This window comes from Amblyomma mixtum, chromosome 3 (genome assembly GCF_055824585.1).
Source record: "Amblyomma mixtum isolate Tamu chromosome 3, ASM5582458v1, whole genome shotgun sequence".
NCBI classification, from domain to species: Eukaryota; Metazoa; Arthropoda; class Arachnida; order Ixodida; family Ixodidae; genus Amblyomma; species Amblyomma mixtum.
The window spans coordinates 169141364-169166815 of record NC_143014.1 but is presented as its reverse complement, the minus strand read 5'-3'; the positions used below and the strand labels follow the sequence as shown (position 1 = coordinate 169166815).

Below are 25452 nucleotides of genomic sequence, written 5' to 3'. Positions count from 1 at the left end.
AAAATCAGCGTTCAGAAACGAGAAACACTGTCAAGACACAAACGTAAATGAAGCGTAGTGGTCCCATCGTTTTTGTTTTTTTTTTTTTTTCAGTGCGAGCACGGAAATTCGTGCGCGCGGAAAAAGCGGGAGGAGCGGGGGACAGTCTGTATGGCTGAGCTTTACTAACCAAAAAACTTGTTACCCTATCACACATTCACGCTTTTGCATAAGATGTCAGCAACGTCTGAGGCTCGTTCTCGGCGCCGACCGAATCTGAGAATCGTCTCCTTGAGCTGTTCGACTAAAGCGACCGCGTGGCCTAGTTTTTAACGATGAAAGTTGTTATGAAGCGAGTTTTTCGTCAGCGTTGAGTTATGGTGGTGTTCGTATGAAGCCTCACACAAATCAACAAGGGAACCAGGTTATTCTTCGAGGAAACCGCAAAAGAGCTGTCGAAAATCACTCATTTACTGTTATTTAACTAGCAAAAAATTTAATAAAACGCCTAGACGTGGGTGCCTGCGCTGGTCTTCTCTTTTTACAGTTGGACGGCAGAGTTTTTCAGAGACAAATGCTCTGTCGACGCTACACGCGGAGCACAAATGAATGGTTGAAGAGTTTCTGCCGCGTGTATGCCGCCTCTTCATTTTGTTACCGGCGCTTTTACCATTCAGTAACTCAACGTCGACGCATTTACGTTTTCACCACCCAAAACACATAAACTGGTGAGCAGTTTCCGGAAGGAAACTCGGCGCTTTACCCGCTTTCTAGAAACAGTTTGCTCTGGGCCATTCTTCGAGGCATTTTCGCGTGTGCTAAGGAGTACCTCCAACCGAAACGCACGTTCGCGTGAACCGCTCCGCTGCGACGCATCTCGACAAAAGCCGTCGCTACTTCGAGCAAAATGCTCCAGCCTAAACAGGTCGGGAGAAGGACGACGCGGGCTCCGCGCGCGACAGCGGCGAAAAAAAAATAAAAATGCTGAAAAAAAAAATGATGAGGCGCGCGGGAGTGACAACGCTTTTCCCTGTTCCCCCTCGCGCCCGAAGCACGCGCGGTTCTTCTCCGGTTCAACAAAGTCTAGCCGCCCACTTTATTTACATATATTGTCTCCCCTCGTCCCTCCCGTTTCCTCCCGGAATCCCGCCGGCTCGGCAAGTGGCTGGCGGGATGCGCGCGCACGCGCGCGCCGCTAATTAGCATATTTGATCTTGCGTGCCGCCGTCACGTTCGTGCAGAGGGCGAATAAGCGGACCGGGAAAGGCTCCCGGTGGACGGAGAGGATGAAGAGCTCGCGCAAGAGAGGGGGAAGAGGTTTGAGCCCGGAAAAGTAAATAAGGCGGGCGACAGGGCAGAATCATCGACGAGCTCTCTCATAAGCCGCGCGAGACGTGCCGCTCCGATGGAGCAGGGAAGCACTGCTGCCTTCCCAGCATCCCTTCCCCCCTCCCCCGCTTGCTCCCGCCCCGGCAACAGTATCCCGAGGCGATAACGCGTCTTTGTTCCTCTGAACGCGTCCTGGTTATGTCTTTCTTCTCTTTCCTCCTCATTGCTGGTTCCTTTTCCCTCTATTCTCTGCGTTTTCAGCGTCGATCGGTTGTTTCTTTGGGGGAGGGGGGTGCCGCGGTCGCTATTGCGTATAAACTGAAGTTGTTGCTTAAAATGCAAGGTTTCCGACAAAGAGAAAAGAGGAGCTTCATCAAGGCTTGGCCGTTTTGCCTTGACAGAGTTAAGTGTTTTGATAGGGTTCGTCGAAGTTTTGCGTACGCTATGGAAAACAGTGCTCTTTCTCTCGTGTGCCGGCGAATTCAAGCGCGTATACTCGCAACAGCGCTTCGACGTTTTACGACGAGGCTGGGACGCGTGCGTTTGGAGCACTGTTTTGCGCGCTTCTTAATCGACTCAGAAATCACGCAGGCACGTCCGTGACACGAGAGACTCGTAATTCAGGCGCTATGCATATATGCCGCATTGAATGCTGTAGACTTTCGTTACTTTCAGCATATGAAAATCGAAAACAAAGAAAGCCAAAACGAATTGGATAGACGACGATTTAAAGCACTTGTGAAGTTTGCTATTAGCACAGTATCCGGTGCTGTCTACTATGCTATTCGCCAAGCGTAGGCAGGCACCTCATAAACGTGACGCGCTCGGTCGAGCATATAGTTGGGGATGAAGGGGGGGGGGGGGGACACCGGAGAAATAATTTAGCTTATGCTGCTAGCCTACTTTTGCACCTGCTTTGCCAAGCAGTGTTTTCCATGGAACAACTAACGTCACCACCACGACTTTTCACATGATCTGAACCATCATTAAAAACGTTATAATTCCTACGTCCGATAAGTGCACAGTGTCAACTACGCAAGCATTGCGGTAATATTACCAGTGCGGTAATATTACCAGAGGAAATATTACAAGTGCAATTTTTTATTAAAGAAAATGAAAGAGTAGAACAGGCTAACTGATTCATGTTCACGAAACCCACAAATGGTTGCCTTCATTGAAACAGGCTCCTAACTAACAATTGCATTTTGAAGCTCAAAAACCTAAGCACAACCTGACTTTTGAGCGCCAGGATTAGACTTCGATCGGTGTCCTGTGTGTTGTGGGGCTGCGTACTACTACTCAGCGCCGTTAGTAGGGCTCAAGAGAATGTATACTATGCGTGCCGGTGAGCAATGAAACTGCACGAAAAAGGGGCAGATGAGACACCGCCTGTGTCTTGTGACCGGACACACAGGCCGACTAAATCTGTCGAGGAATACGATTTAATAACGAGTGAAAAACTTCGTAAGCACATTTGATTGCCTCGCATGAAGGGTGCTTCAATGTTCCTTAAATCTGTTGCCTGTTTGCAGACGCTCACTGCTGCGTACTTTCATTGGCCGCCAGGGTTTTCCTGGGCATCAAGGTACAGGCTGCCAACAATCCAAAAAGCGGAAACACGATTTTTCTTTTCGTTCTTCAGTGCACGTTATACCCAGCATGCGCAAACTTCGTGCGGTTAAGTAAACTCGCGCTCAGTAATATAGTTTTAATTGGGAGACATATCAGGACTCCGTTTTGCCCACTCCTCATTTTCCAGGGTCCCCCTTCCCCACGCTTTTACCCGCTCCAGTCTTCAGCGGGCGGAAAGTTTTGATTGCGGACCGCCACGCCGTCCACTTGAGCACGTTTCTGTCTCGTCTGCGTCCCACTCATTCTGCTCAGCGCCGGTGCGGTCACAGCGGCGTTTCACCGTCCGTCCAATCAAGAAAGCAAGCAGCGCGTCCCGCTGTGCCAACGCGGTGTGTGACTCGGGCTCGTTCAAACCCTCCGCGTAGAGTAGACTGGCTTTGTCCCACTCCGGAAAGGGTCGACAGTGAATCCCTCAAGCGTTACCGCGCTAATTGGATGCGTTGCAGTTACGGAACAGCAACACAAACGTCACAATTTGGGCTTACGCGTCACGGTATATCCACATGTCCTGCAGCATGCGTATGAACTGCAAGGCGGCCGCCCCAGGAAGGCTGCCCGGGGGGCCGAGGAATTTGAGTGCACGCCACTGATGGTCTGGTTGGTCTGCTCGTTTGAAACTATATAGCAGGCGAGGCGTAGAAAGTGCAGCCAACCAAACCAAAAAAAAAGGATGGTGTATATCGAATTCAGCAAGAAGGAAAAATAGACAGTATAAACTCATAGTATAAAGGCGTTCTTGGGTACCCTCTGCACCGGGTCGCAAGTCAGTTTATAACCTAAAAACCTCGGTGATTTTTTTGTGTGTGTGTGAAAAGAGTTCACGCCGCCCCAAAATACACACCGACCAACCATAAGGTACTGCCCGTTCCCCTGCAGGGCAGTCGTGGAATCTGGGGAAAAAAAATGGCGTGGGTATAGACGGGGACAAAGCGCGCGCCATTGAGCGCTCCACTCGCGTTTCGAGTGCGCAGCCCGAGTGGTGACCCCGGTCCCTGACTGCGCCATCCTGAATGACAACGAACGGGGCATGACGGCACGTGGTACCTCTTCAGGCTTCATTCTCACCGGTAGAGGGGCATGACTGCGAGTGCCGTTGCAGGCATTGGTTGACCGTGTGCGCAGACGTGCTGGAGTGAAGCCGGTGAATCGAGTACTGAATCCTGTCTTCAACTGTACCCTACCGGCGTCGCAAGCGAGGGTCACCTTCGAAGTAAGGCGGCAAAGAATGGGCAGTTCAGCGCCACTTATATCCGCGCGCAGCCTCGCACGACTGTTCTTGCAAACCCCGGAATCAAATTAATGAAGAAAATTTGGAGGACGCTTAAGCTCCGCCATTAAGAGTGGAACGCGACAGCGTCTTGCAGCGCTGCCAGGGACTCCACAGAACGCCATCGCCCATTCGGCGCGATGTGCCCGTTGGATAAATCGAAAATTTTTTTGAGAAAAAGAAATGACGCAGTAAAAGTTCAACTCTTCTTGGTGGACACCCGAAACACGCACGACACGATTTTTTTTACGCAGCCCCTATTATAGGTCGCCGGTTCCCCCGATTATAGGTCGCAGGTTCGAATCCCTGCCGCGAGCTAGGCTGTAACTTAACTAGGAAGTTTATGCTGCACGAAACGCTGAATCGTATGACACCACTGGAACAGTCTGTGGCAAACGGTTGGCATGATACGGTTTTTTTCCGACGCGTGGCGCTCACAACTACTACAACGCCGACAGCTTTTCGACCGAACTAGCTGCATACGCTATCGCGTAATAAATCCCTGGCGAGCAAGTCTCCGTGAGACATTTACTCTAGCCTTTCTATTCTAGACTTTTAGGCGTGCCCATAACCTTGGGCTCACGCGTTGCATCACATGCACTGGGAAAACCACGGATTTCGGAAGCGTCTTTATGGCGCAGTGCTTGCTTCTTATGCGGGGCTCAAATGTCAGTCCTAGATAAGTGAACGGGAACGTGGCGAGCATTTATAACCGTACTATTCCGCTCATGTGTAATCACATCTGTGCACGAATCAATATGAACAACAGCCATCTCCCTATGCTTCAAGTACCTTTGAAAGCCAAGCTGCTGCAGGTGTACGCATGTACCTCAGTTTTTTGTCTACTCAAGAAGCTCATGCACCACTACTTCCAGGTCCCCTCCGGGGCTCTTTCTCCAGGTCTGGGAGCAGTATGCAGCCATCCGCACGGCGGGCGTAGCACGTGCTTAGCCAAAAAAGAAGAGCGTCTGCTCCTAACGCAGCACACAGAGAGCATTCTGCTTCTTTGCGAGCACCGCCGCCGCTCTCCTCGGTGTCTGGCGTCTCTGGCATCTCTAAAACTAAAGGTGGCCACAGTCGCCCCCGCTGTGGACCTCCCTCCCATCGCCCATACTATCTTCTTTGGCGGTGGTGAAGCAATTCGGTAGGCGCACAGATGGACGGAATATTTATCGAAGGCGACGCGCAAATAAGGGTCCCGAGGTACGCTGCTGGGTGCTCGCCTCTTCACTGTCGTCTGCATTATCGTGAGCATGGGACCACAGCGGGGCGGCTTTGATCTGCGCCCCTGTTTTCTCTCAGTCAACAAAAGTACAGACTGAAATCTGAGCGCAGCGAGTATTATACCCTCTCTATCTACCCGCATTTGATATCCCACGCAATACCCACGTACAAGTAGTGCGCACACACAGATTACTTTTCTTTGCAACAAAAGATTGCGTTGTAAGACAGCGCTTAATGCAAAGTACGGGCTTCATTCTTTCTACACTTCTGTCATCAAGAGAAAAAGAGGCTCTTTAGGGGAGAACATAGACTTTAGCCGGCGTCTGGAAAGCGCTGAAATGCTGCTTTGTGCTGGGGGGGGGGGGGGGGGGGGGGGGGGACCTGAAAGGCAATACGAGAAAGGTGAAGAAAAAGTTGAAGAAAAGAATATTAAAAAATAAGAATATGCAGCATTATTTTGTGGAATATAAGGAGGTTTTAAAGCTAGGATAAAAAATCCGAGGTCCTAAGGTTCAATGTCCTGCAGATGGCCAGACAAAAGGTTCAGCGCAGGATGATTATATAGCAAGGGGTGGGGATGTAAAAAAGATTTAGTTTTGAAGCAGTCAAGCGTCCTAAAGATAGAATAATTTAAGGTATTGTGCACGGCGCTGCTGCGAAGTGCAGGCTGATGGACCTAAAACACAGGTCATCGAAAGTGGCACTTGTGTGACGGTCTCCATGTTGTGCGCGTAGGATACTCGCTCGTCTGCGTAAGCTGAGTATTCTAACAAAATGTGCTGCGCTGTTTCAACTGAGCCACAGTTGTCACAGTGGGGACGCTTGACTTAAACGGCATCGATATCTGTTTGTCAACGCGGCGCTCAGTCGGAGACGATGGTAGACGAATTCCAGATGGCGAGAAAGACTATGGGGAAGTCTATATTTTTGGTGTGGGTCAGTAGAATGAAATATTCTTAATGATCAGATGGCAAATTTCAGGCCGATTCCTTTCTTCATAAGCATGTTTTTTCGCCATTATAGGAGCGCGCCGGATGTCGTAACGAAAACTTCCTAAAGTTTCGGAGCTGAAGACCTTTGCAGGCCGCTTCGTCTGCCTTTCCGTTTCCCAAAATGGCAGTGTGCTGGGATCTATTTGAGCAGTATACACTGACCTGTGACGCTGGCTAAATGATGCAAGTGTCCAATGAGAGAGGAGTCTGGATGGTGATTCGTTTTCCTTGGCATGCTTGAGATGTTTTGTAGAGCTGCGTTTGAGTCTATGAACTTCACCCGTCGTCCCTTGTTCCGCGCAGGGTATATAGGACAGCTTTGACACTGTACAGCTCTGTCGCTGGGAAGGGCGGTGGTCGCTGAAGGCAGTATAAGAGCATTTATCCCATAGAGGGCACATAGAAACAACGGCGGAACATTCCTTAGAGCATGAGTTGAGGCCGACACGCGTTCTGTACCGACTGCACGATAAACGCAATCAACGCTAGCTATATGCTCGTCGAGCGCGTGTCTTACAGAGTCCGCGCCATGCCAGTACGCCGTGACATGCGGGTATAGGTTCGGGATGCTAACACATCAACGAATGAAACAGCGCCTAGAAAGAGCTATACTTCGCAGTAACGACAGCAATGTCGTAAGCGAGCTTCCACGCTTCTCGCGTGTTCTAAGTGGATGATGCGAATTTATGTTTTAATGTTTGATTTTAGCTTTTTCTTTCGCATAATGTGTCCGCCTGTTGTGTGATGCCGCCGCCACCCTCCAGGAAACCTCCGCCCACTTCCCACCCACCTTCAACGTCCAGAAGCCGCCACCCACCACTCACCTCTGCACTCCAGAAGGCCCGACTCCCACCCATACACTCCTTTCCACCCTGCAGGCGCCTACACCCACTACAAGCCCACACAGCACCAGAACGAAAATGTGACGTTGAAATACAATTGAAACACGGAGCAGGAAGGCAATCACTGTACAAGCGAAATACACAACCAATACTGCTAACGCGGATTTGCCGCATCACTTCGCATGATCGTCTGTGTATATTTTTTTTTTCGATGGAGGGGGTCCTGGTGGGAACTTTCTCGCTACATCGTACTCCCGTGCTTGGACGCCTGAATAACTTGACTCATGGCTGATTCGGAGGATCGACAGTACTTTCGCTGCACACGTATACTTCTGGGTGCAGTCAGCGACAGTTGGCGGAGGGGAAGTCCTACGGTATAATATCGTACGTGCGCCGGTCTCTGTATGATGCAAAAACATGGTCCATGGGGAAAATTGGCTCAACATCGTCTTAATCAAATCACAGCGCCACCAGATGGTGACGACGAGAAAGGCACGTGTGGGAAATGCAGGCGCTTGCGAAGTGTCCTGCGTCGGTCTCTCATTCTTTTTGAAAAGTGAACGTTAAGAAAAGCGCCTGCGTGTCCTACACGTGTCTTCCGCCTCAGCTGCTACATAGCGCCCATCAAAAGGGCGATTAAATACGCTCTTACATGAGCTGAGGAATAAACGTTTTCCTCTGTCTCTCTTCATGATTGGTCGATGCCCTGGCCATAGTCTCGACGGCTACCCTGATTGGGCCGTGGACAGGCGTCGACCAACAATGAAGACATACACGCAGCAAAGGCTGTTCCATTTTACTCCAAGAAATCTTTTTTTTTAAACAACGGCTATTTTGATACTAAATTTTTGTGGGTTCCGCTGCTCTGACTAAACAGAGAGAGATTCCTTCCACAGCATTAGAAGGTAGATGGAAGGAGAGTTCCACTTTTTTATTAATGTCTGTGTGTGGATAACGACAGAATAGCACAAGAGGATAAAACATTTTCGATTATTTTTTTCTCCATACGCCGTTCTCTCTACACCTTCAGTTTTCGTGAATAAGGCTGCAATGATGCATCACAGAATGTGGACTCAATTCAATTTAATCTTTCGGTACGTACTGTCAACAGAGGAGCAAATTGGAATCCAGCAGAACGTTTTTATCGACCGTGGGCTGCGGGTAGACAACTGGCGTGACACTTTGTACCCGAGGACAAGCTCCCAATTCGCATCAACATTTAGTATTTATTTTGTTTTTCTTCGCAGTTTCCTCTGTGGTAGGCAGCGTGTGTGATTTTTATGTTTAATCTGAAAACAAAGTGCAAAGCCGCCTCGTCGACAGGATGCCCAGAGGTACAGTATAATGTCACCATGTCGTGCGCACCACTTCCAAGGGGGCGGTTGATGAAACGCAAACAGCCGTGCGTGCAGCAGCGGAACAGTACCGACGTCACCGCATTGGCGTTATCAGTGCCACTGGCGTAGAAATGTAATGAAGTTTTGTCACGCGGCTTTGCCGGACGTTTCTTCAGTGGACTACAAAGACTGCCAGTGCGACCCCTTGAGGCAGCGCAGGGGCTAACAGTATTGTCTTAAATTTAAGAAGAAAAACTGGATTACTACGTCAGCACACTCTAGCATGCTCGCCAAGATTGAACTTGCGAGAACGTTCTAGCAGGCTAGTTGGTGCATAAATTTTGCCGGACTGTTTTGCCGCATTCTGCGCTAACAGTCCGGCAAGAGATCGATCTATTTGTTATATCAGCAATTACTGCCGCGCCTGTACATTGCAAATCGTCTGATACGCGGAATATTTATCTTTTTTTTTCTTGTCTTGCGTGAGTCATCAAAGCTTCTTTTTTCATACACGGCCGCAGTAATTAACAAAGACGGCAAGAAACCCATGATTACAAAATTTTGGCGTTAAGACAAAAAAATGATTTCTTCCTTTCTTGCTCTTCGACACAAAATTTCCAGTCTCCTTGTTTCATCCTGTAAATTAACTAGACAAACTTGCGTATTCCCCGTTCTTTGGAGTCCACCCCTTTGGCACATCCACCACCACCGAATAACCCTCCACCACTACTCGCTGTGTCGGTGGCGCGATGCAACTAAGCAGTTCCTTAAGTCGGTCTTGGCATGCATCCCCGAAGAGCTGAGCACGTGTTCTATATGTATTAGAAGTAGCTTATGTATATATGCATTCATTATGACACTGATTTTTCTCAGTAAATCCGAGAACGCACTTACAAATCTGGAATACTCTTAGCACATGCATGAAACTATCGAGATTTAATAGGCTAGCCTCGCCTTTCAGCGTTCTATGCGAAAGCGCATGGCTATACATCACGTCGCGGGAACGCCCAGCTCAACATTTCAAAACTTAACCGACATTTGGGTATATAAGCTTTTAGTCTCCTTCGTTCAGCAACTCCACTACACCGCCTGCACATTCAGTGAGCATTTTCATGGGTGACTCCAAAGGGATTCATCTATCGTGAAAGAGCCCGGGTGAAACAAGTGAATCCCTCCTCCCAAGTCACCTTAACACTTTATTCTTTTACCCCTGTGGACGGGTCAACTCCCTATTCATAAGGACGTACCTCCCTTAAGTCCGCAGGTTTATTCACCTTCGCCATTTCCACACTGATCAGCGATGCGCACCAGTACAAGCGCCTTTGTATTGCGCGAACAATGCCTGAAAGTACTCACAAGGCGCTATATGCACAGCTGTAGCTGACGGAACAACGGCCTGCACAGGAAAGGAGTCTTCCTGTAACGAGTTATTCAGTAAACTTCTTGGATATGTTGTTTGGAGAGCGTACCTTCAGTCAAACTAGTAAACACCTTTGCATCGCTGCCGGCCTCTCCCGTCGCACTTGCACGGTGCGCGCACCTGCAAGCTAACCCTCGTGCACCGCTCGCTGGGCGGTGCTTGGTGGCGCAGGTGACCGACCTGTGGCTGGATGACATGTACCTGAACAACAGTCAGCCGCTTCCCGTCAACTCGTCGCCCTTCTACCTCTTCCCCAAGCAGTGCTTCGCCACGTCCGCGGACCAGGCCAGGTGGGTCTGCTACTCTGCTGCATTTCGGCAGCCTTGCTTCACTTCATGTTCTCGCTGCTGTTCTTGATGAACGATCTAAACGGCACACACCCATCATGGGGACTGGTCGGTGTTTTCTTCTTCTTGTCAAGTGAACAGACGAATATGAAGCTCAACAGGTTACAAAACTTTAGCGGCTAAAATATTCTTTTTAGCTGAACAAACTAGACAGAAAGGAGAAAAAAGCAAAGAAAAAATATCTACATGGTGGTCGACTGCGCTGAAAGACAGTGTGAGAAGCCACCCCGTGGCTCATGGCCACCTCGCAGCTCACGGCATTGAACAGTCAAAAATAGCGCATAGGCATCATCTGTCACGTAGGAAAGAAAGAGAATGGGTGGCTGCATTACGCAACGTGAGAGGCCGCTAGGCTTAGCGGCGCTGGCTGGACGCTGTTACTCAGCCTAACTTCGAGAACAACGCTCGACGCTCCTTTGCCTGGCGTGTTGACACCACATGGCGAGTACAGTCGACCGATGGCAACGGGCTGGAAATTTGCCCTGACCCCGCCAGCCAGTTGAGTGAGAGCCATTTCTTAAATACAGAAGGTCGCTACTGTTCTTACTATTGGTAGCTACATTGATTGAACGCTACCATTACGTAGAATTATACTATTTTGAAAGAAAAAAATAACGCGATTAAAACACTGAAACAAATTAGTACTTGGCAGAAAAAAAGAGGAGGGGGGTGGAGGCTAATCTCGGATTGTGATCTTTGGAAAAAAGTTAACCTGCCATTTACTTTGTTAAACTAAATTCAATGTAGGTGCGCTACCACAATATATCCATGGACCCTTCGCATAGTTTACTCATGACGGTTTCACAGACAATGTATACGCGGGAGCTGGTGCAACGGGGTTTCTGCCTTTCCACTTGGCTGCAGCTGCCACGAAACAAGTTTGCTTCCTATGCAATAGGCCGCAGCCGGCGCGTTACCCTCCGTTCCTATTTGGCTGCAGCTGGCGTGAGCGGGTTTCGTCCTTTACACGTGGCTGCAGTTTCCGCGAAACCGGTATTCCTCTTTTACCAGGGCACCACCAGGCTTCACCAGGGCCCATAACAACATTTTGGTAGTGTCCCAGCTAGTGCTAGCGTGCAAAAAGGAAAAGGGGAGTTCGCGCTCTCCACTTTGCCCCCCCCCCCCCCCCCGCAACTCGTCGCCTGTCCCTGTTTCTTCGTCTTCCCTCTCTTGCATTTCTCTCTCCTAAGAAAGTGTCGAGAGCAATTTCCCTCTCCTGGAGGGCCGTCTTCGACAATGGTTCCCCAGACCAGGGCGAACCACCCGCGTAATCCCTCGAAGTCGATAAAAGTTTACTCTCTCTCTCCACTTTGGCACCTGCCAACCGAGTCAGGTGGCCCAGTTGGCTAATGGAGGCTACACCCGCAGACAGGACGGCCTTTTCGTTGGCGAGGCATATAGTGCTAGCGACCTAAAAATTAAGAAGTTGACATGAAACAGTGCGAATGCGTCCGTGGTGGAAAGGCGAAAAGACAGCATGTTTTTTTGTTGTTGTTTTTTCAGTGAACATTACTTTTACCTTGAAAGAGTTACAATTACTTCCTTCTGCTCGAACGAACCATCAAAAGAAAAAAAAAAGCAATCCATGCGCACTTGACGAGTAGCGCCAGTGCTAAAGCAACGGCTGCGTATTTGTCATGTGTACACTGTCTTGTGCAGGTTCGCAGCCAGGTTCATTGAATTCGCCGTGTTGTTCAAGAGAAAGATTGACAGGTAAGTCAAACAGCCTAGAAGTGAATTACCCTGGATTTATTATCCTGTTTTCGACCATCATGTTTCTAGGCGCAGTTTCCCCTTTTATAGCATTAGTTTATCTGTGGCTCATATCATTTCGATGAGAACTAGTTCCGCTAAATTAATTACGCCACCTTGTTAACGCTCTGTCAATAGCAGGAAAAGAAATTAATGCATGTGGAACATTCAAGTGCTCCTACAGGGCGCTAAAAAGATGACAAATGGGCGTGGCTCATAGTCCGTCACTGTCATCAGGAGTAGTCCGCCAGGAGCATAGTCGGGCGATGTAGATTAACAAAAGTCTCTTCAAAGAGGCCAGAAGTGTCTCAGCGGCCAACACGTCTCAAAGCGGCCGCATACCCATAAATTCTGAATAAGTGCATTTTTCAAGGGGAAGTTGTTTATGAACGCAATTTTTTTCATATATCGCAAGATTACACTATAAGAATCAATATATCCGCAGATCTTCCCTCGGCAGTCTTGTATTTTGTTGTTGCTATTAACGATTTTGTCGTCGTTAAAAACGGTCCCCATTGGTTTTTTATGCCAGTCTTGACTACTCGATGCGAGCGTTGGAAAAGTTTTAAAAGAATGATTTTGCAACGCATCAGAAGAACGGACCGTTACCTTCAATATTTTCATGACAGCGCCTTACAATATTCCACAGTGGCCTCTAGATTAAAACCGACGTCCAATCATCATGCCCTTGAGCTCAACTTGAGCTAGACTAAAATGCGCGCTCGTTACAAGGTAGTCAACGGGACGAAGAAAATTTTAATGAGCAGCATTTGCAATTCAGAGACACTGACCATGAATCATCCCCGTACATGCATTGCCAGCAACGAAAGGTTACCGGTGCTCGTGCGCCCTCCATATACATATTCCCACGCAGCGGCACCCTGACTCCCGACTTTGGCCGGGGCGGCGCGCGGCAGCCGCAATGCATGCAGACCTACAAACATTTCTTCCCGGCCTACCGGAGACCCGGGCCAACTAAGGATGACCTTCTACTCGACACCGCCTCGCAGCACCAGGACCACGTGATCGTCGTCTGCCGAGACCAGGCGAGCGCAATTTCTGCACTCGCATGCTTCTTGGGAAAAAAAAATATCGATGAAGCACCACCGTTGGCTGAACACTCATAATGGTATTCACCCAACTCTCACGGAGCTCAACTGTCGTGAACAAAAAAGGCCTAGACCACGCTCAGTAGCGTGCCTGGCTGCTCTCGCGACACCTTTCGGCTTTCTCACAAAGCAGGAGCGCCACGGATGGAAATGATCAAACTGACATGTCTTTAGATGAAACCTTTCCGCAACCTTTCCGCCTGTCTCGACTGCAGGCGCTCCGGGAAAGGGGCGCGGCAATTCAGTCTAACCAAAGGTCGTGTGGTATACGTCACTTCTGCTCCCGACAATGAATGTTTTTGTAACACTTCGCCTATGAGAGGCGGACTGAATATTCTGGGGATATTTTACAGATATGAATGGCGTCAAGATGATTTGATTTCTTTTGTTCACCTTTAATTGAATCTGTTTGGATTTCATTCGGGCTTTCTTTTGCTTCAAGTGGATGCCCGTGATACATACAGAATACGAGAACATGAGTGCAATTCATGGTATACTAACAAGCGAACCAACCGCACACTGAAGGAAAGCCAGTGTGCAATGCGGGCGGTGAAATTTTATTCCAGGCCACCACAGACCAAATCTGGAAGTCCTTGCGTTGCGTCACAGCGGCACAAGTAATCGGTCATTAGCCCAGGCCCTGCTCCGTCATTGCTCCGTCATTGCATGAAAGTTCAGCAAATTGTCTGCTATCAAAGCTAGAGGCAACAAGGCCCTTGAAGCGAGCATTTCAGGAGGCGAAATAAAATGCGGGTGACTTCCTGAATGATCTTCGTACGGAATGCATTATGCCTTCTGCGCAGTACATACGTTTTATGGTGCAGCTTTAGGTAGTCGTGAGTTATCCAACAAGGCCACAGGATAGTCCGACCTCTCAGAGGCATACGAATATAGCCCGCTTTTAATTTAGGACTGGCTGTCAAATATAAATGACCAAGTCATCCTTGCAATAGAGTAATTCTCCCTCGACCACTCGACAACGGTCGCCATATGTCAACGAAGAACTACGGTCGCGTGATAATGCAGGACCTGTGACTAAGTGTTCTCAGCAGCGAGGACACTGCTGAGAACATAAAAATGCCTCTCGTTGCAACGAAGTATCTACTGCGAATACGACATGTTTTGTCTTGGGTTAGAAGAGCGGTAGTAGCAGCTTCAAGTTCATTAACGGTGTGCCTATACGCAGTGACAGCGATCGAGTAGAGCTGAATTGCTATTAACGCAGGTTCATTATTATTTTTTATTCGGTTTGGTTATTACGGTAACTTACTGCCGGCCCTTCTCCTATGTAAATGGTATAGGATGCGCAATCAAAGGACGAACCACGAAGAAAGACACAGAGACCCACACAAGCGCTTGTGTGTGTCTCTGTGTCTTTCTTCGTGGTTCGTCCTTTGATTGCGCATCCTATACCTTCACAACATCATGTACCAACTAGGCCCAACCCAAGTTTTATTGAAGTACCTATGTAAATCAATCAGGGAAGCAAACGTCGTTGCGCGTCTATTTCCACCCTTGCACCCTCGGAGGAACAGCGAGCTGGGCTGGAAAGGGTCGGTTGACTATGTTCACTCACAGTTTCCTTTCCTTTTTGTTATGCATGCACTGTTCAATTCATTGTATTTTACCATTAAGGTACACGGAACCAGTAAACACTAAAAAAATATAATAACACAACAAAGAGGATTGTAGATTTGCAGTTGCACCAATGATGATAAACTTGGAGATACAGAAGGTACAATGAACACAATGGCAGTAGATATGCAGATATGATACGGTGGCTCTTCAAAATTTATTGTTGCCTTTTTTATCATGGTCGTGAGAGAAATGCTAAAATTTATGCAAATGGTATGCACACGTAGGAGGAAATATTTGTAACTACATCACGAAAGTTCATTTTCTAGTGTATTTAGACCTGATGTGTACTGCGTGCAATTTTGAATTACTGAAGCGTGTTGCCTGCTCAGAACAGCATCCTAAAACAAACTTAAAGCGCTACTTTAAAGCAGAGGGACATTTTCGCATCCCCTGTCCACATTAAAATGCTGGCGCCTATGTGCTCCGCGGTTCCGCCGTTGCCCGCCGATACAGCTCAGTGTGGTGTGGGATACTCGCGCCATCTGACGCCTGTCGAGAAAAGAGACTGCTCGTAAGAACGGAGCAAGCGCCATCCATCAGCGGCGAGAAGAGGGTTCCGAAACTTCAGCACAACAGAAGTCAGACTGAACTCGGGGAGAAAAATTCGCAGAAATGTTTTTCATTCTCTAAAACGAGAGTGCGCTCCTAAGCAGCGCTAACTAATGCTTTAGCGCTTACAGCTAAGCATACGGTGGTAACTATCGGCCTCGAAACTCTGAGTGGAGCGAATTCTGGCAGCATTCCTGAAGCTGGGCGGAAGGGAAAGTCACGCATATGCTTCGGTACGAGGTCGGGACCCATTACAGGGCTTAGTGTGAAAAGCTTTGTGTCATGGAAACTAATCCCGAGAAGTGTAAGTTGAAAGCAAGGAGACGGAGCGAAATGAAAGGGAACGCTGCAAATGTCAAACTCGCCTTGAGTGTGAGAAACAGGAGTCGATCACAGCACGTCTTGGCAGCAACTTGCGTGGGTGTCCAAATTAAATTGAACTCGACGTTTGGTCAAAGTGGCACTCAGTTGCTAGTTTCGGCGGAATCGCCAGGAGCGCGTGCCGAATTGTATCACGTGACATTTTCTACACGACCATTGTAAAGTGCGCGAACAAGAATCGCAAAACCAAGGTGGTGAATCCTGGAGAAAGGGGGGGGGGGGGGGAGGCAGGGAAGGGAGGTTTTCACTGCTTTCAGCAGGAAAATAGCGGAAGATCAAGGAGGCCGACTTCAGCACATGTCGCCACACGCCATTTCTCACAGATTGCGACATACGTATCGGTGTTCGCGTGGTCTTCTCTCTGACCGTTTTATGACGCTTCCTTCGTGTGTGACATCCTGTATTACCTGTACAGCCCGAAAGGGGGAAAGAATTATTAATTTGCCCCCACTTCGTGCATGTAAGATTCCTGAAAAATTTGCGGCAAGTCTGGTTTCGAAAACTTTCCTCAGCTGCCCCGCGCCGCAGATATTGGTATACCTCGTTTTACGACGCCACGGCAACAAGCTGCTTGGACCTCTCGGCGAGCAAGGATATACAAGCTATCTATCGCCAGTAAATTTTAAAAATTCGTGCTAGTACTTGTTGCAAGTAATAACAATTCGCTGAAACAGCTTCGCCGAAAAATGCAAAAGTTACACCGAGTGCAGTTTATTACATTATTTTAAGTCCATCTTTTATTCAGATTTAAATGTCACCAATGGGCAATCGCGACCATTGCCCAGTCCACCACAGGCCATCCACTTGAGCCTGTACTCTGTGGGCTAGACGCCTACACTGTCTCTGTATTTGTCGCAGTGAAGTGGATAGCTGCAGTTGGGAGTCCAAATCTCAGACCTGCTCGCGCAAAAGACCTGTGCATCTTTGGACAGCACTTTCGCTGTAGAACCCTGGCTATTGTAACTGCAGAAGTGAAGGAAGATATGAAAACGGTATATCGCTAGAAATTCAGGGAAGATACGTTCCGCGTATGACATTAGGCACTCAATAGTAAAAATTCTCGATAAAGGAACCTTAGTGGTGAACATTCTGCATAGCCTCGATCATGCGCTCTACATTTATCGACGCGTCCGTCGTGTTCTACACGTCTCGTCTTTCACATGAGGTAAGCAGCAGCCAGTTATTCCCAGCAAACCTTAAAACGTTACGTATTGATGTGCATGAGATTTTTACGCTGGATATTTAACGCATCGAGCTGACATCTATTTCATTCTCATTTTCCAAGGATCTACGTACCTGCAATATTAAAATTAGTGTCCATTCTGAGGTACAGCGCGCATTGTCGATATTCCAGCTAGATGTATGGGAGACGTTTATGAATTTGCAGCACATGTAGCGGATACACAAGTCTCTCTGGCGTAGGCCCTTATGTTGCGAAATAAATTTGATTGAATCGACGTTATACCAAAAGATGAACTCAGGATTTCATACAGATGGGTATCTATGACATAGAGGGTGCAAAAAGCACTCATACCTGCGCAGAAAGCTTTAAGTACGAATTCTTTAGCAATACTTTAGGCTAATTCAAATTGCTATTGGAGTATAGAATCGTACGTAACACATCATCATGCCATTTCACAGCATAACATCTTTTAAGAGAACTGCAACACTATATAACACAAGTGCTTCACACATCTCTTCCCTCACCTTCACTTATGTTTATACTATGCCCCTGGGACGGGTGTCCTCACGAGGGCTAGTGGTCGACGGTTGCTTAGCAAAGTTATCTAAATAAACTTGTGTTACGACTTTTTGTTAATTCTGAATGCTATAAGGTCGAGTAGGTTCATCTACAGTGCTCTGTTAGTTGAAAACAGCAATTAGTGCCAAAGCGCTAAAATAAGCTCAGGTAGCAGTGTCAATTTGTGTGCATAGCCCTCCCATTCAAACGTCTACCTCAAATTTATACATTTATGCAACGTATTTTAGATAAACAGTACAAAATATGCCTAGTCTGGGCCCAATTGAAGAAATTTCAGCTGTTTCTAATAACCGACTGGAATTCATAAATTTTGTTTTAATGGCTGCTCCCAAACAGCTTTGTTTGTCCGAACGTTTAGCAAGTGCATAAAAAATGTAGGCATACTTAAGCGGGGTCAAACCTATTTAGTTTAAAAGTAATTCCCCAGGATTAGCATATGGGTCCTGAAAATATGATCGAAGAAAAATGACTAGGCATGGGAGGCCACAATTTCCTTCCATGTCACTGAATAATAGCTATGCGTAGTCTAAGACCGACGTAATGCAACGTCACTAGTACGTTTTTGGTTCGTTTTTTTTTCTCTCTCTAGAAAGGTGAAGAAGCTGGAGGCATAAGATATCACGCCTATGGATGTACACGTTAAGATTCAATCGGGACGTCTCTGGGAGGTTAGTGGTTTGCTGAGAAGTGTGCCTTCCCCGTTCTCTTCGCCGATGCTTACCACTGTTTAATCTTCAGCCGCCTTGCTTCTTGCATTAATTTGTCACGACGCTGTCACTTCTACCATGTCTTGCGGTGTACCCCTATAGAAGGGCAGGTGCTTGCACCAGCGCCTTTCGCCCTCCTTGCTCAGTATTTTATGTGACGACTTATGGTAGCTGCAGATAAGTTCCTACGTTCTAGGCATGGGAATTTAACGACGTGCCGGTGAAGCAGCTGACTACTAATGGCTAACAGGGTTCAGCAAGGCGTTCAACTGGGCTAGTTGGTAGAGACTCATGGTGTATGCGCTGCGTCTTTTGCGCTGTGTTGTCACCATGAATAACAGGGTTCAGCGTGGCTCACCGTCCTAAGCTATTTATTTATTTATTTATTTATTTATTTATTTATTTATTTATTTAGGGCTTTCCTGTACTATGCTCTTTGTTTTGTTTTGTTTTCCTCTCACTCTTCTGCTGTGTTCTAGTTCGTCTTCATTTCCATCAAAGGTAGCTCAGAATAATTTCAAGGTGAAACGTTCGCCCAGAGCGACACCGATATACCGATATATCGTATGCAATTCAGCCAGTTATGCTGCCGAGAGCTGACGCAACGCGTCGCTCACGCTCATACACGACGAGAAACGGACACGGTTCTCTTTTTTCCGGATGGTGCGCGCAGTTCTTCAAGCTGCGCCTTCCCCTGGACCAAGGGGGGCCCCTGGACGTGGAGGCGCTGACGCGGCAGCTGCTCAGCATCAAGCAGCAGGCCAAGGACCCCTCGGAGAGGCAGCCACCCGTGGGCGCGTTCACCACAGAGCAGAGGCGAACCTGGGCCGGCATCTACGCCAAGTTGGCGCGCAGTAAGCCTCCACCACTCTACCAGAGCGTCAATCCTCTTGAACGCACCGTGTGAACGCGTCCAGAGAGTGAACTGCGTCACAGCAAACATGGCGCACTAATATCCTATATAGAGGTGAAACTGAGGCCTCTCCTCACGACGTGGTCGCACCCCGAAGCCAGTCGCGCGCGCTAAGTTCGGCTCGAAGTCATCTGGCATCCGTTTGGAGGGACGGCAGCTGTGTAGCTCATTCACAGAACTGAGACCCGACACTTGCGCTGTATATCGCGCATTTCGAAGATATTACCAGTGTCCTGCGCGATTTAGCGAGCCTTTGACCTTGGACGTCCCCACCTTCCTAGGAAAGTACGCAATTCAGATTTCTCTGATTGGGTCGATAATCTCTGGAAGCCAGCGTCATGCCATATGCCAAGAACAGACACGGCGAACAATAACGGGAAGCAGTGGCTTATGAACGATCTAATGTAATCGAGTGCAAATATTCATGCGAATGAAAATGCCCAGAAAAAGTGTCTGCGTAAGGACACGTGATAAGGCGGTTCAAAACAGCACATGTCCGCGAAAACAGGCTACTTACAAAAACGTAGCCACACCCCTCGGAAAGCTTCGCCCATGGAATCATCACAAGATACAGCATGTAAATTGATTCGAGGCGCATTCTGTGGCTGTTTAACAAGGGGGCGTTATCCGCATCAGTGCGTATTTCTTTCCTAGTCTACTATTTATATTGTTTTAATATATTTGCTAACATGCAAGCGTTTGGTTTTTCACATGTGAGCTAGCTGTTTGTGTTCTATATAAGGTCGCTTTCAATAAGGCCGCATTCAGGCCCTCGCTGCGTATATTTTAGCGCTTAATCAGGTTTCCAAATCTGGAAGGTGGGGAGGGGGGGGGGGGGAGTATCCGCTATAGTCTGTTTTTACACGCGATATTTTCATGTGCTCTGTTTCACTCGCGCAAGCCGTCAAACATTTTCTCGCCCACGTTCCAAGGACAGCATTAATCTCATCACGCTACAGCCTTAGCGAAGCTGACGTTGCACTGCTGTGAAACGCTGCTCGATTCGTTTGGATGAAGGGCACTTGTACCCATCTGCTACGGACCAGACACGCACGGACACCCGCGTGCTTAGAAGCTGTCTGTATCGCAACTATAGACCCTCCTCCACTATAGGACACACAGTCGAATCGATGCAGCACGAACACACTTCTGTGCCTGGCAGGTGAAGGAATAGTAGACTGTTTTTACCTCCACACAAGACGCAGGCGTAGCAAAGACGAAACAACGACTGTTCTGAGTAATCTGTTTCTATCTGTGTCACATCGCGTTCATGCAGGCCAGGGTCGTGGACAGATGGGAGCAGGAAGCGAGACAGCTTTCCAAAAGAGACCGCCCTTCTGAAGACCAACACCCATGCCGAAATTGATTTATGACATAAGCAAGATACGATGGCGCTGCTGTAACTGGATGGGGGTAACAGCTGGGGCTGTGGCCCATAGGAAGGCATGTAAACAAAAGATCTAAAAGTATTTTTTTAGGTTGCATTCTGGAGCTGTGAGGTCGTCCCTACGTTAAAAAAAAAAAAATGCCGAGTACAGCCTGGGACAAAACACAAATGTGAGGAACATCATTCCTAGGCAAATTTATTTTTAAAACACCGTAATATGTGCGTGCTGGAGTTATCCCCGGATGGGGATACCGGACGGGGGCGCGGCCCGTGCAGAGGTAACCAAAGGTGTTTATAAATCGATGTCGCGCCACATTTTCAAGGAATAACACTTGTGTGCGCTGTAAAGCGGTCAGGTAGAGCGCGCTGGAACTTCCTAGTCTTGTCCTGAAGTGCAACGTGACGCGTGCAGCGTAGCGAGGTCTCTCTGTGTGGGATTTCCTCGCGATCGACTGACACCTTACGTTTTCGCGGGCGGTGCGCAGGCAACGTGAACCAGAGCTCGCTGCAGTGCCTCGAGACGTGCCTGCTGGTGGTGTGCCTGGACCGGCCGCTGAGCAGCCTGCGGCTGCGCCACTACGCCAGCCTGCGCCGCGAGTCCGTCACACTGGACCTGGGCGCCCAGGCAGCGCACCTGCTCCACGGCGGCTCGGTGGCCGATGGCAACGCCGCCAACCGGTGGTACGACAAGTTCATGCAGGTGAAGCCGCCTCGCTGTTCTTTCAGCGCAGAATCGCGTGAGGGGTTTTTACTGCCTTCACGGGCTGCATAAGAGCCGCAAAAATAAAGGCCTCTGGACCAATTCTGACAGTCTCAAATGAAGTGCGTCAAGGTTCGAAAAACAAGTGAAGAAGACCAGATCGCTATGATAATTTTTCTTACCTGAATAAGGCCGTCTCTTTCAGGCGCTGAGCTCGCATCTTCAGGCATACTCAGGAGAGCCTGTCGTGAACGAGAATACTGTAGAGAACGAAATTTTGCGGTCAACAACTCGTAATCGTGATTGTCGATCGATTATAAAATGTTGAGGTGGTGACCAACATGCCAGAAAATAAAAGCAGTACATATTACTCTTTCTTTGGCAGGTTTCCCTTATCTACCGCACCTCTACATCCTTCCACACATCACTTCATAGAGACATCGTACTTGTCACGCAACCGATTATTTCCCTATGGTTTATTTCAGTCTAAAGAAATAAGCAGGTACTTCTGGGCCTCACTTTCAGAATCCTAGGTTGTTCTGTTGCGTGATGCAGGTTTTCCCGGAGGGAATCCCGTTTCAGTCGGTCCCTAATCCAGGAGTGCTAGAATGTTTCGCGCAGTGAAATATATGGAACAGAAAAACAGTAACACGGCGGTCTTTTCTGTGCGCCCGCTGTTGTCGCTCTGCGCCCGTGGAGACGGGAGTCATTTTCAGCGCTGTTCAACTTCGCTCTCTCTGCCTTTCCCCCCTCGCCCTGCTTGACCTCGTGCCTGCCGGCTGCCAGATAGTCGTCAGCCGAGACGGAATCAACGGCCTCATCTCCGAGCACTCGGCCTCCGAAGGAGTCACCGTCATCAGGTTCTGCGAGGAGTTTCTTCAGCACATGTGAGCGAAAGCATTTTTTTCCGCGCACGTAAGAAAATAAAAAATCTCTCAAGAAGCTTTCAGCAAGGAAGTTTCGGACCGCGAAATCGCAAGAAAAAAAAGGGCTTGCCCCTCTTGGCTGCCTGCTCTGTGTCTGTGCCGCTACCGACATTAGTGAAGGCTCTCGGCACTAATTAACCGGACCAAAGCGCCAGTGTGACAGTCAGCAGGCGTACTTTCAGCCGCACGTGTAATGCATGTCGTTCTAAGGAAAGTTGGGTCCCGTTCAGCGCCTTTGCTGGCTGTGTAACGCATTTGCGAAAGCGAGACGCACCAACGCGAGTCTTGTATTACCGGCAGGCAGCAGTACCAGCAACAGCCCCAGGCACCTCCGCCGGGGTCGCCCTCGATTCGAGCCAGCTCCATCTGCGCCCAGTATCCGGTGTCGCGGCTCAGCTGGGACCTCGGAGACGACATGCTCAAGGCCCTCCAGGACAGCACCAAGGCTATCAACACGTGAGTCCATGATTTCCCGTCTGCCAAAAGAAAACGCGTTCTCTGAGCCGGAAGTTCTGGGGGAAGCGCAGATTTGTCAGTGCGCACAAGAGGATCAATGACATTGTTTGGTCCAAATGCAGTTTTCCTTTCTTTAACAATTAAATGATATAGAAGCAAGGTACCGGCAGGTGTTGTAGCTGCAGGGTGGAAGAACAAATTTCTTCCCCGAAGTTGAGCGGGTACTTCTTAAGGATTTTTTTTTTTTTGAGCGATGCTTTAACGGAGTTTGCTGCAACTCAAATAAGGGCTCGCCGTACCAGCATGAGCAACTGGGAAAGGGCCAGAGCAGAAAACTGCAGATTCAAGTGGATTTACGATGCCACATAGAGGCGCGTGCACTCCTTCAGCTCTGGCTGTGTCCGTCCCTGCCGCTATAAAAAAAAAAAAAGCCAGCTCTATAGTCACAGAAAAAACAACTCTCTGAACCTAATTCCCACCGGGGACATCGTGAGGGCGGCGTCACTCAAAAGGCGCGTCCAGCGCTTCAATCCTAGCATTGCAGTGCCGCATAAAGATCCTGAAAGTCTCGTGAAAGAGCGCGTTTCGTTCAAAGGTGATTAGCAGATTCGTCAACAACGCGACAAAAGAACTCACAGGACAGATACCTCCTGTAACGCGAATTTCAGTGACAGTTCCGCTGTACATACTGCTGAATGGCAGCGCGTGCACCTTTTTGACTCGACGTTGGCGGCACGTGCGTTAAGGGTGCGGCAAAAGTTCCCAGGCCACAGGGTCTGCTTTTCAGCAGTACACTCCGGTACTTATGACGCCTTTCAATCTGCCAGTGCTGTCAGAGGTGAGAATGATACTTCCACCTCCTGCAGAGATCTTGAGGTTCGTAGCTGTCGTAAAGGCCGCACTGCACTGTTCAAAATCATACCCTGTGGCCCGGGAACTTGACGCACCGTGCACTAATGGATCTTGGGGTCTACGGGACCTTGTCGCCAGCACGTTAGCGACCAGTGTTCTGAGCGCGTTCGGCCTCTATTCCAACCGCCACACGTTTGCAGGGCTCTGGCCTCCCGCTTACGTGCAGCGTCCGAGCACGATGCTCCCTCTCGGCTTCGTCCAAGCCCGCCTGTGATATGAGCGCTGGGTAATTTTGGTATTGTTGACTCTTCGCATCTGCGTCGTTTTGCTACAGCTTCGGCTTCTCGTGCGGCTGGATCACGGCGTTCAGCGCCGTCACGCCGCGACATTCGCGACTCGCGCAGCTGGGTCTTCGCACCCACTGCGTAGCAGCTTCGCTTCGGCCCCCGGCGAGCTCTGCCTTAGCGGGCTAGGCGTTCACGTCTGCCATCTCCAGCGCGCCTAAACCTTGCGCAGCTAGTGGGTCCATGTTATCAGAAGTGGAATAACGCAAACAAGAGTACGTATTCCTATCCAGTCTATTCCCAGGTATATTACCGCACACACGCACACCAAAAGCCGTGTTTGCATATATGCGACAGAATGCGACAGTAGCGTATCGCATTTCCCATAGCGCATCACGGGTAATTCGATGCACCAGCGTTTACATGTAGCGCATTATCTCTGGCGCAGCTGTGGTGACACAAGGTATCGCATACTGAAGGCAAAGCATCGGTGTCGGAACGAGGTGTTAACAGTTTTCGCTGTAAAACTCTGTGTGTACATCAACGACAAACACAGAAGGGTGTCTGGGCTATCACATCTAGGTTTTGCTCCATTGCCGATGCTGCCCGAAGGTGTAACGAACTAACTGGATGAAATTTGTTGAAATCGGTTAACATCAGAGTGCGAAGTTCCGGCGTATACCGCTGGTTAACAAGCTACAATGAAAGTCCAGACGGGAAAAACGCCTACCCTCAGCATATCAGAAATTAGAGTGCATCAACACACGGTCTCATCAGTACGAGGCGCACGTACTGGGCACACCTCGGCGCGCATTATTACCACAGTCGTGCGCCGGCATACGACACACCGGAATATGCTATACCCCGGGCGCCAACGCACCTGCATCACGTAGCCGTGTTAAGTTTACTTTTCAAGTGACCTGATTTCTTGAATTTCGCAGCTTGGCAGAGGACGTGGACCTGTACATCCTGCATTTTCCGAACTACGGCAAGAACTTCATCAAAGAGCAACGCATCAGCCCCGATGTGTACATACAGCTGGCGTTACAGCTTACCTACTACAAGTGAGTTTGCCTGTGTTTCCAGAAATGGTAGCGAATAGCTTCTTGCGTGTTTCCCACTTTGAACACGTTGTACCGACGAACTGCTAGGCTAGTTGGTTGTACATGCTCCAAATTCCCTCCATGGCACACAACAGGCACGGACGGAAAGAAACATACCACAAAGCGAAAACCTCAACTGATTTTTTTATTGCAGAGCGTTATGGCTACACTTGTGCACATCCGCTCTTTATGGCGTGTTTCTTCATGGCGTGTTTCTCTTCGTCCGTGTCTGTTGTGCGCGCTGTGGGGAATTTGAATACTGTATACCGACGCGAGCACACTGCCATTTGTAAACGTCAGAAGCACCGCAACTAGATACTTCAAGATATTTTGGCAACAGATGCCGAGGTGAGATCCGCTGATTTCACACGATGCATGCTGCGATGGACTGACGAAATATAAATGGATGCTTCCCCAACCACTAGTTTGCGCGAAACGTGCGCAATGGATCTCCCGGTTTAATTTTGCCCAAAACCCTGAAGCACGTTTATTTTTTTCGCTTAAATCAAGCCATGCTATTACATTATCCCAAAACTGTGAAAGTAGTAGATAACAGTGGAGTTA

General features: G+C 48.8%; 1 protein-coding gene across 2 annotated transcripts in view; it reads left to right on the top strand.

Moving 5' to 3' along the window:
• The window catches only part of LOC149352665 (choline O-acetyltransferase-like), a 198617-nt gene that overhangs the window by 126499 nt on the left and 46666 nt on the right, over window positions 1–25452 (top strand). For both annotated transcript variants that reach the window (XM_089581880.1, XM_089581879.1), the window contains exons 4-11: window positions 10194–10312; window positions 12029–12082; window positions 12996–13167; window positions 18941–19121; window positions 21053–21267; window positions 22054–22154; window positions 22494–22649; window positions 24727–24849. In XM_089581880.1, coding sequence (XP_089438006.1) covers window positions 10194–10312; window positions 12029–12082; window positions 12996–13167; window positions 18941–19121; window positions 21053–21267; window positions 22054–22154; window positions 22494–22649; window positions 24727–24849 — 1121 coding nt within the window. The remainder of the gene's footprint in view (window positions 1–10193; window positions 10313–12028; window positions 12083–12995; window positions 13168–18940; window positions 19122–21052; window positions 21268–22053; window positions 22155–22493; window positions 22650–24726; window positions 24850–25452) is intronic.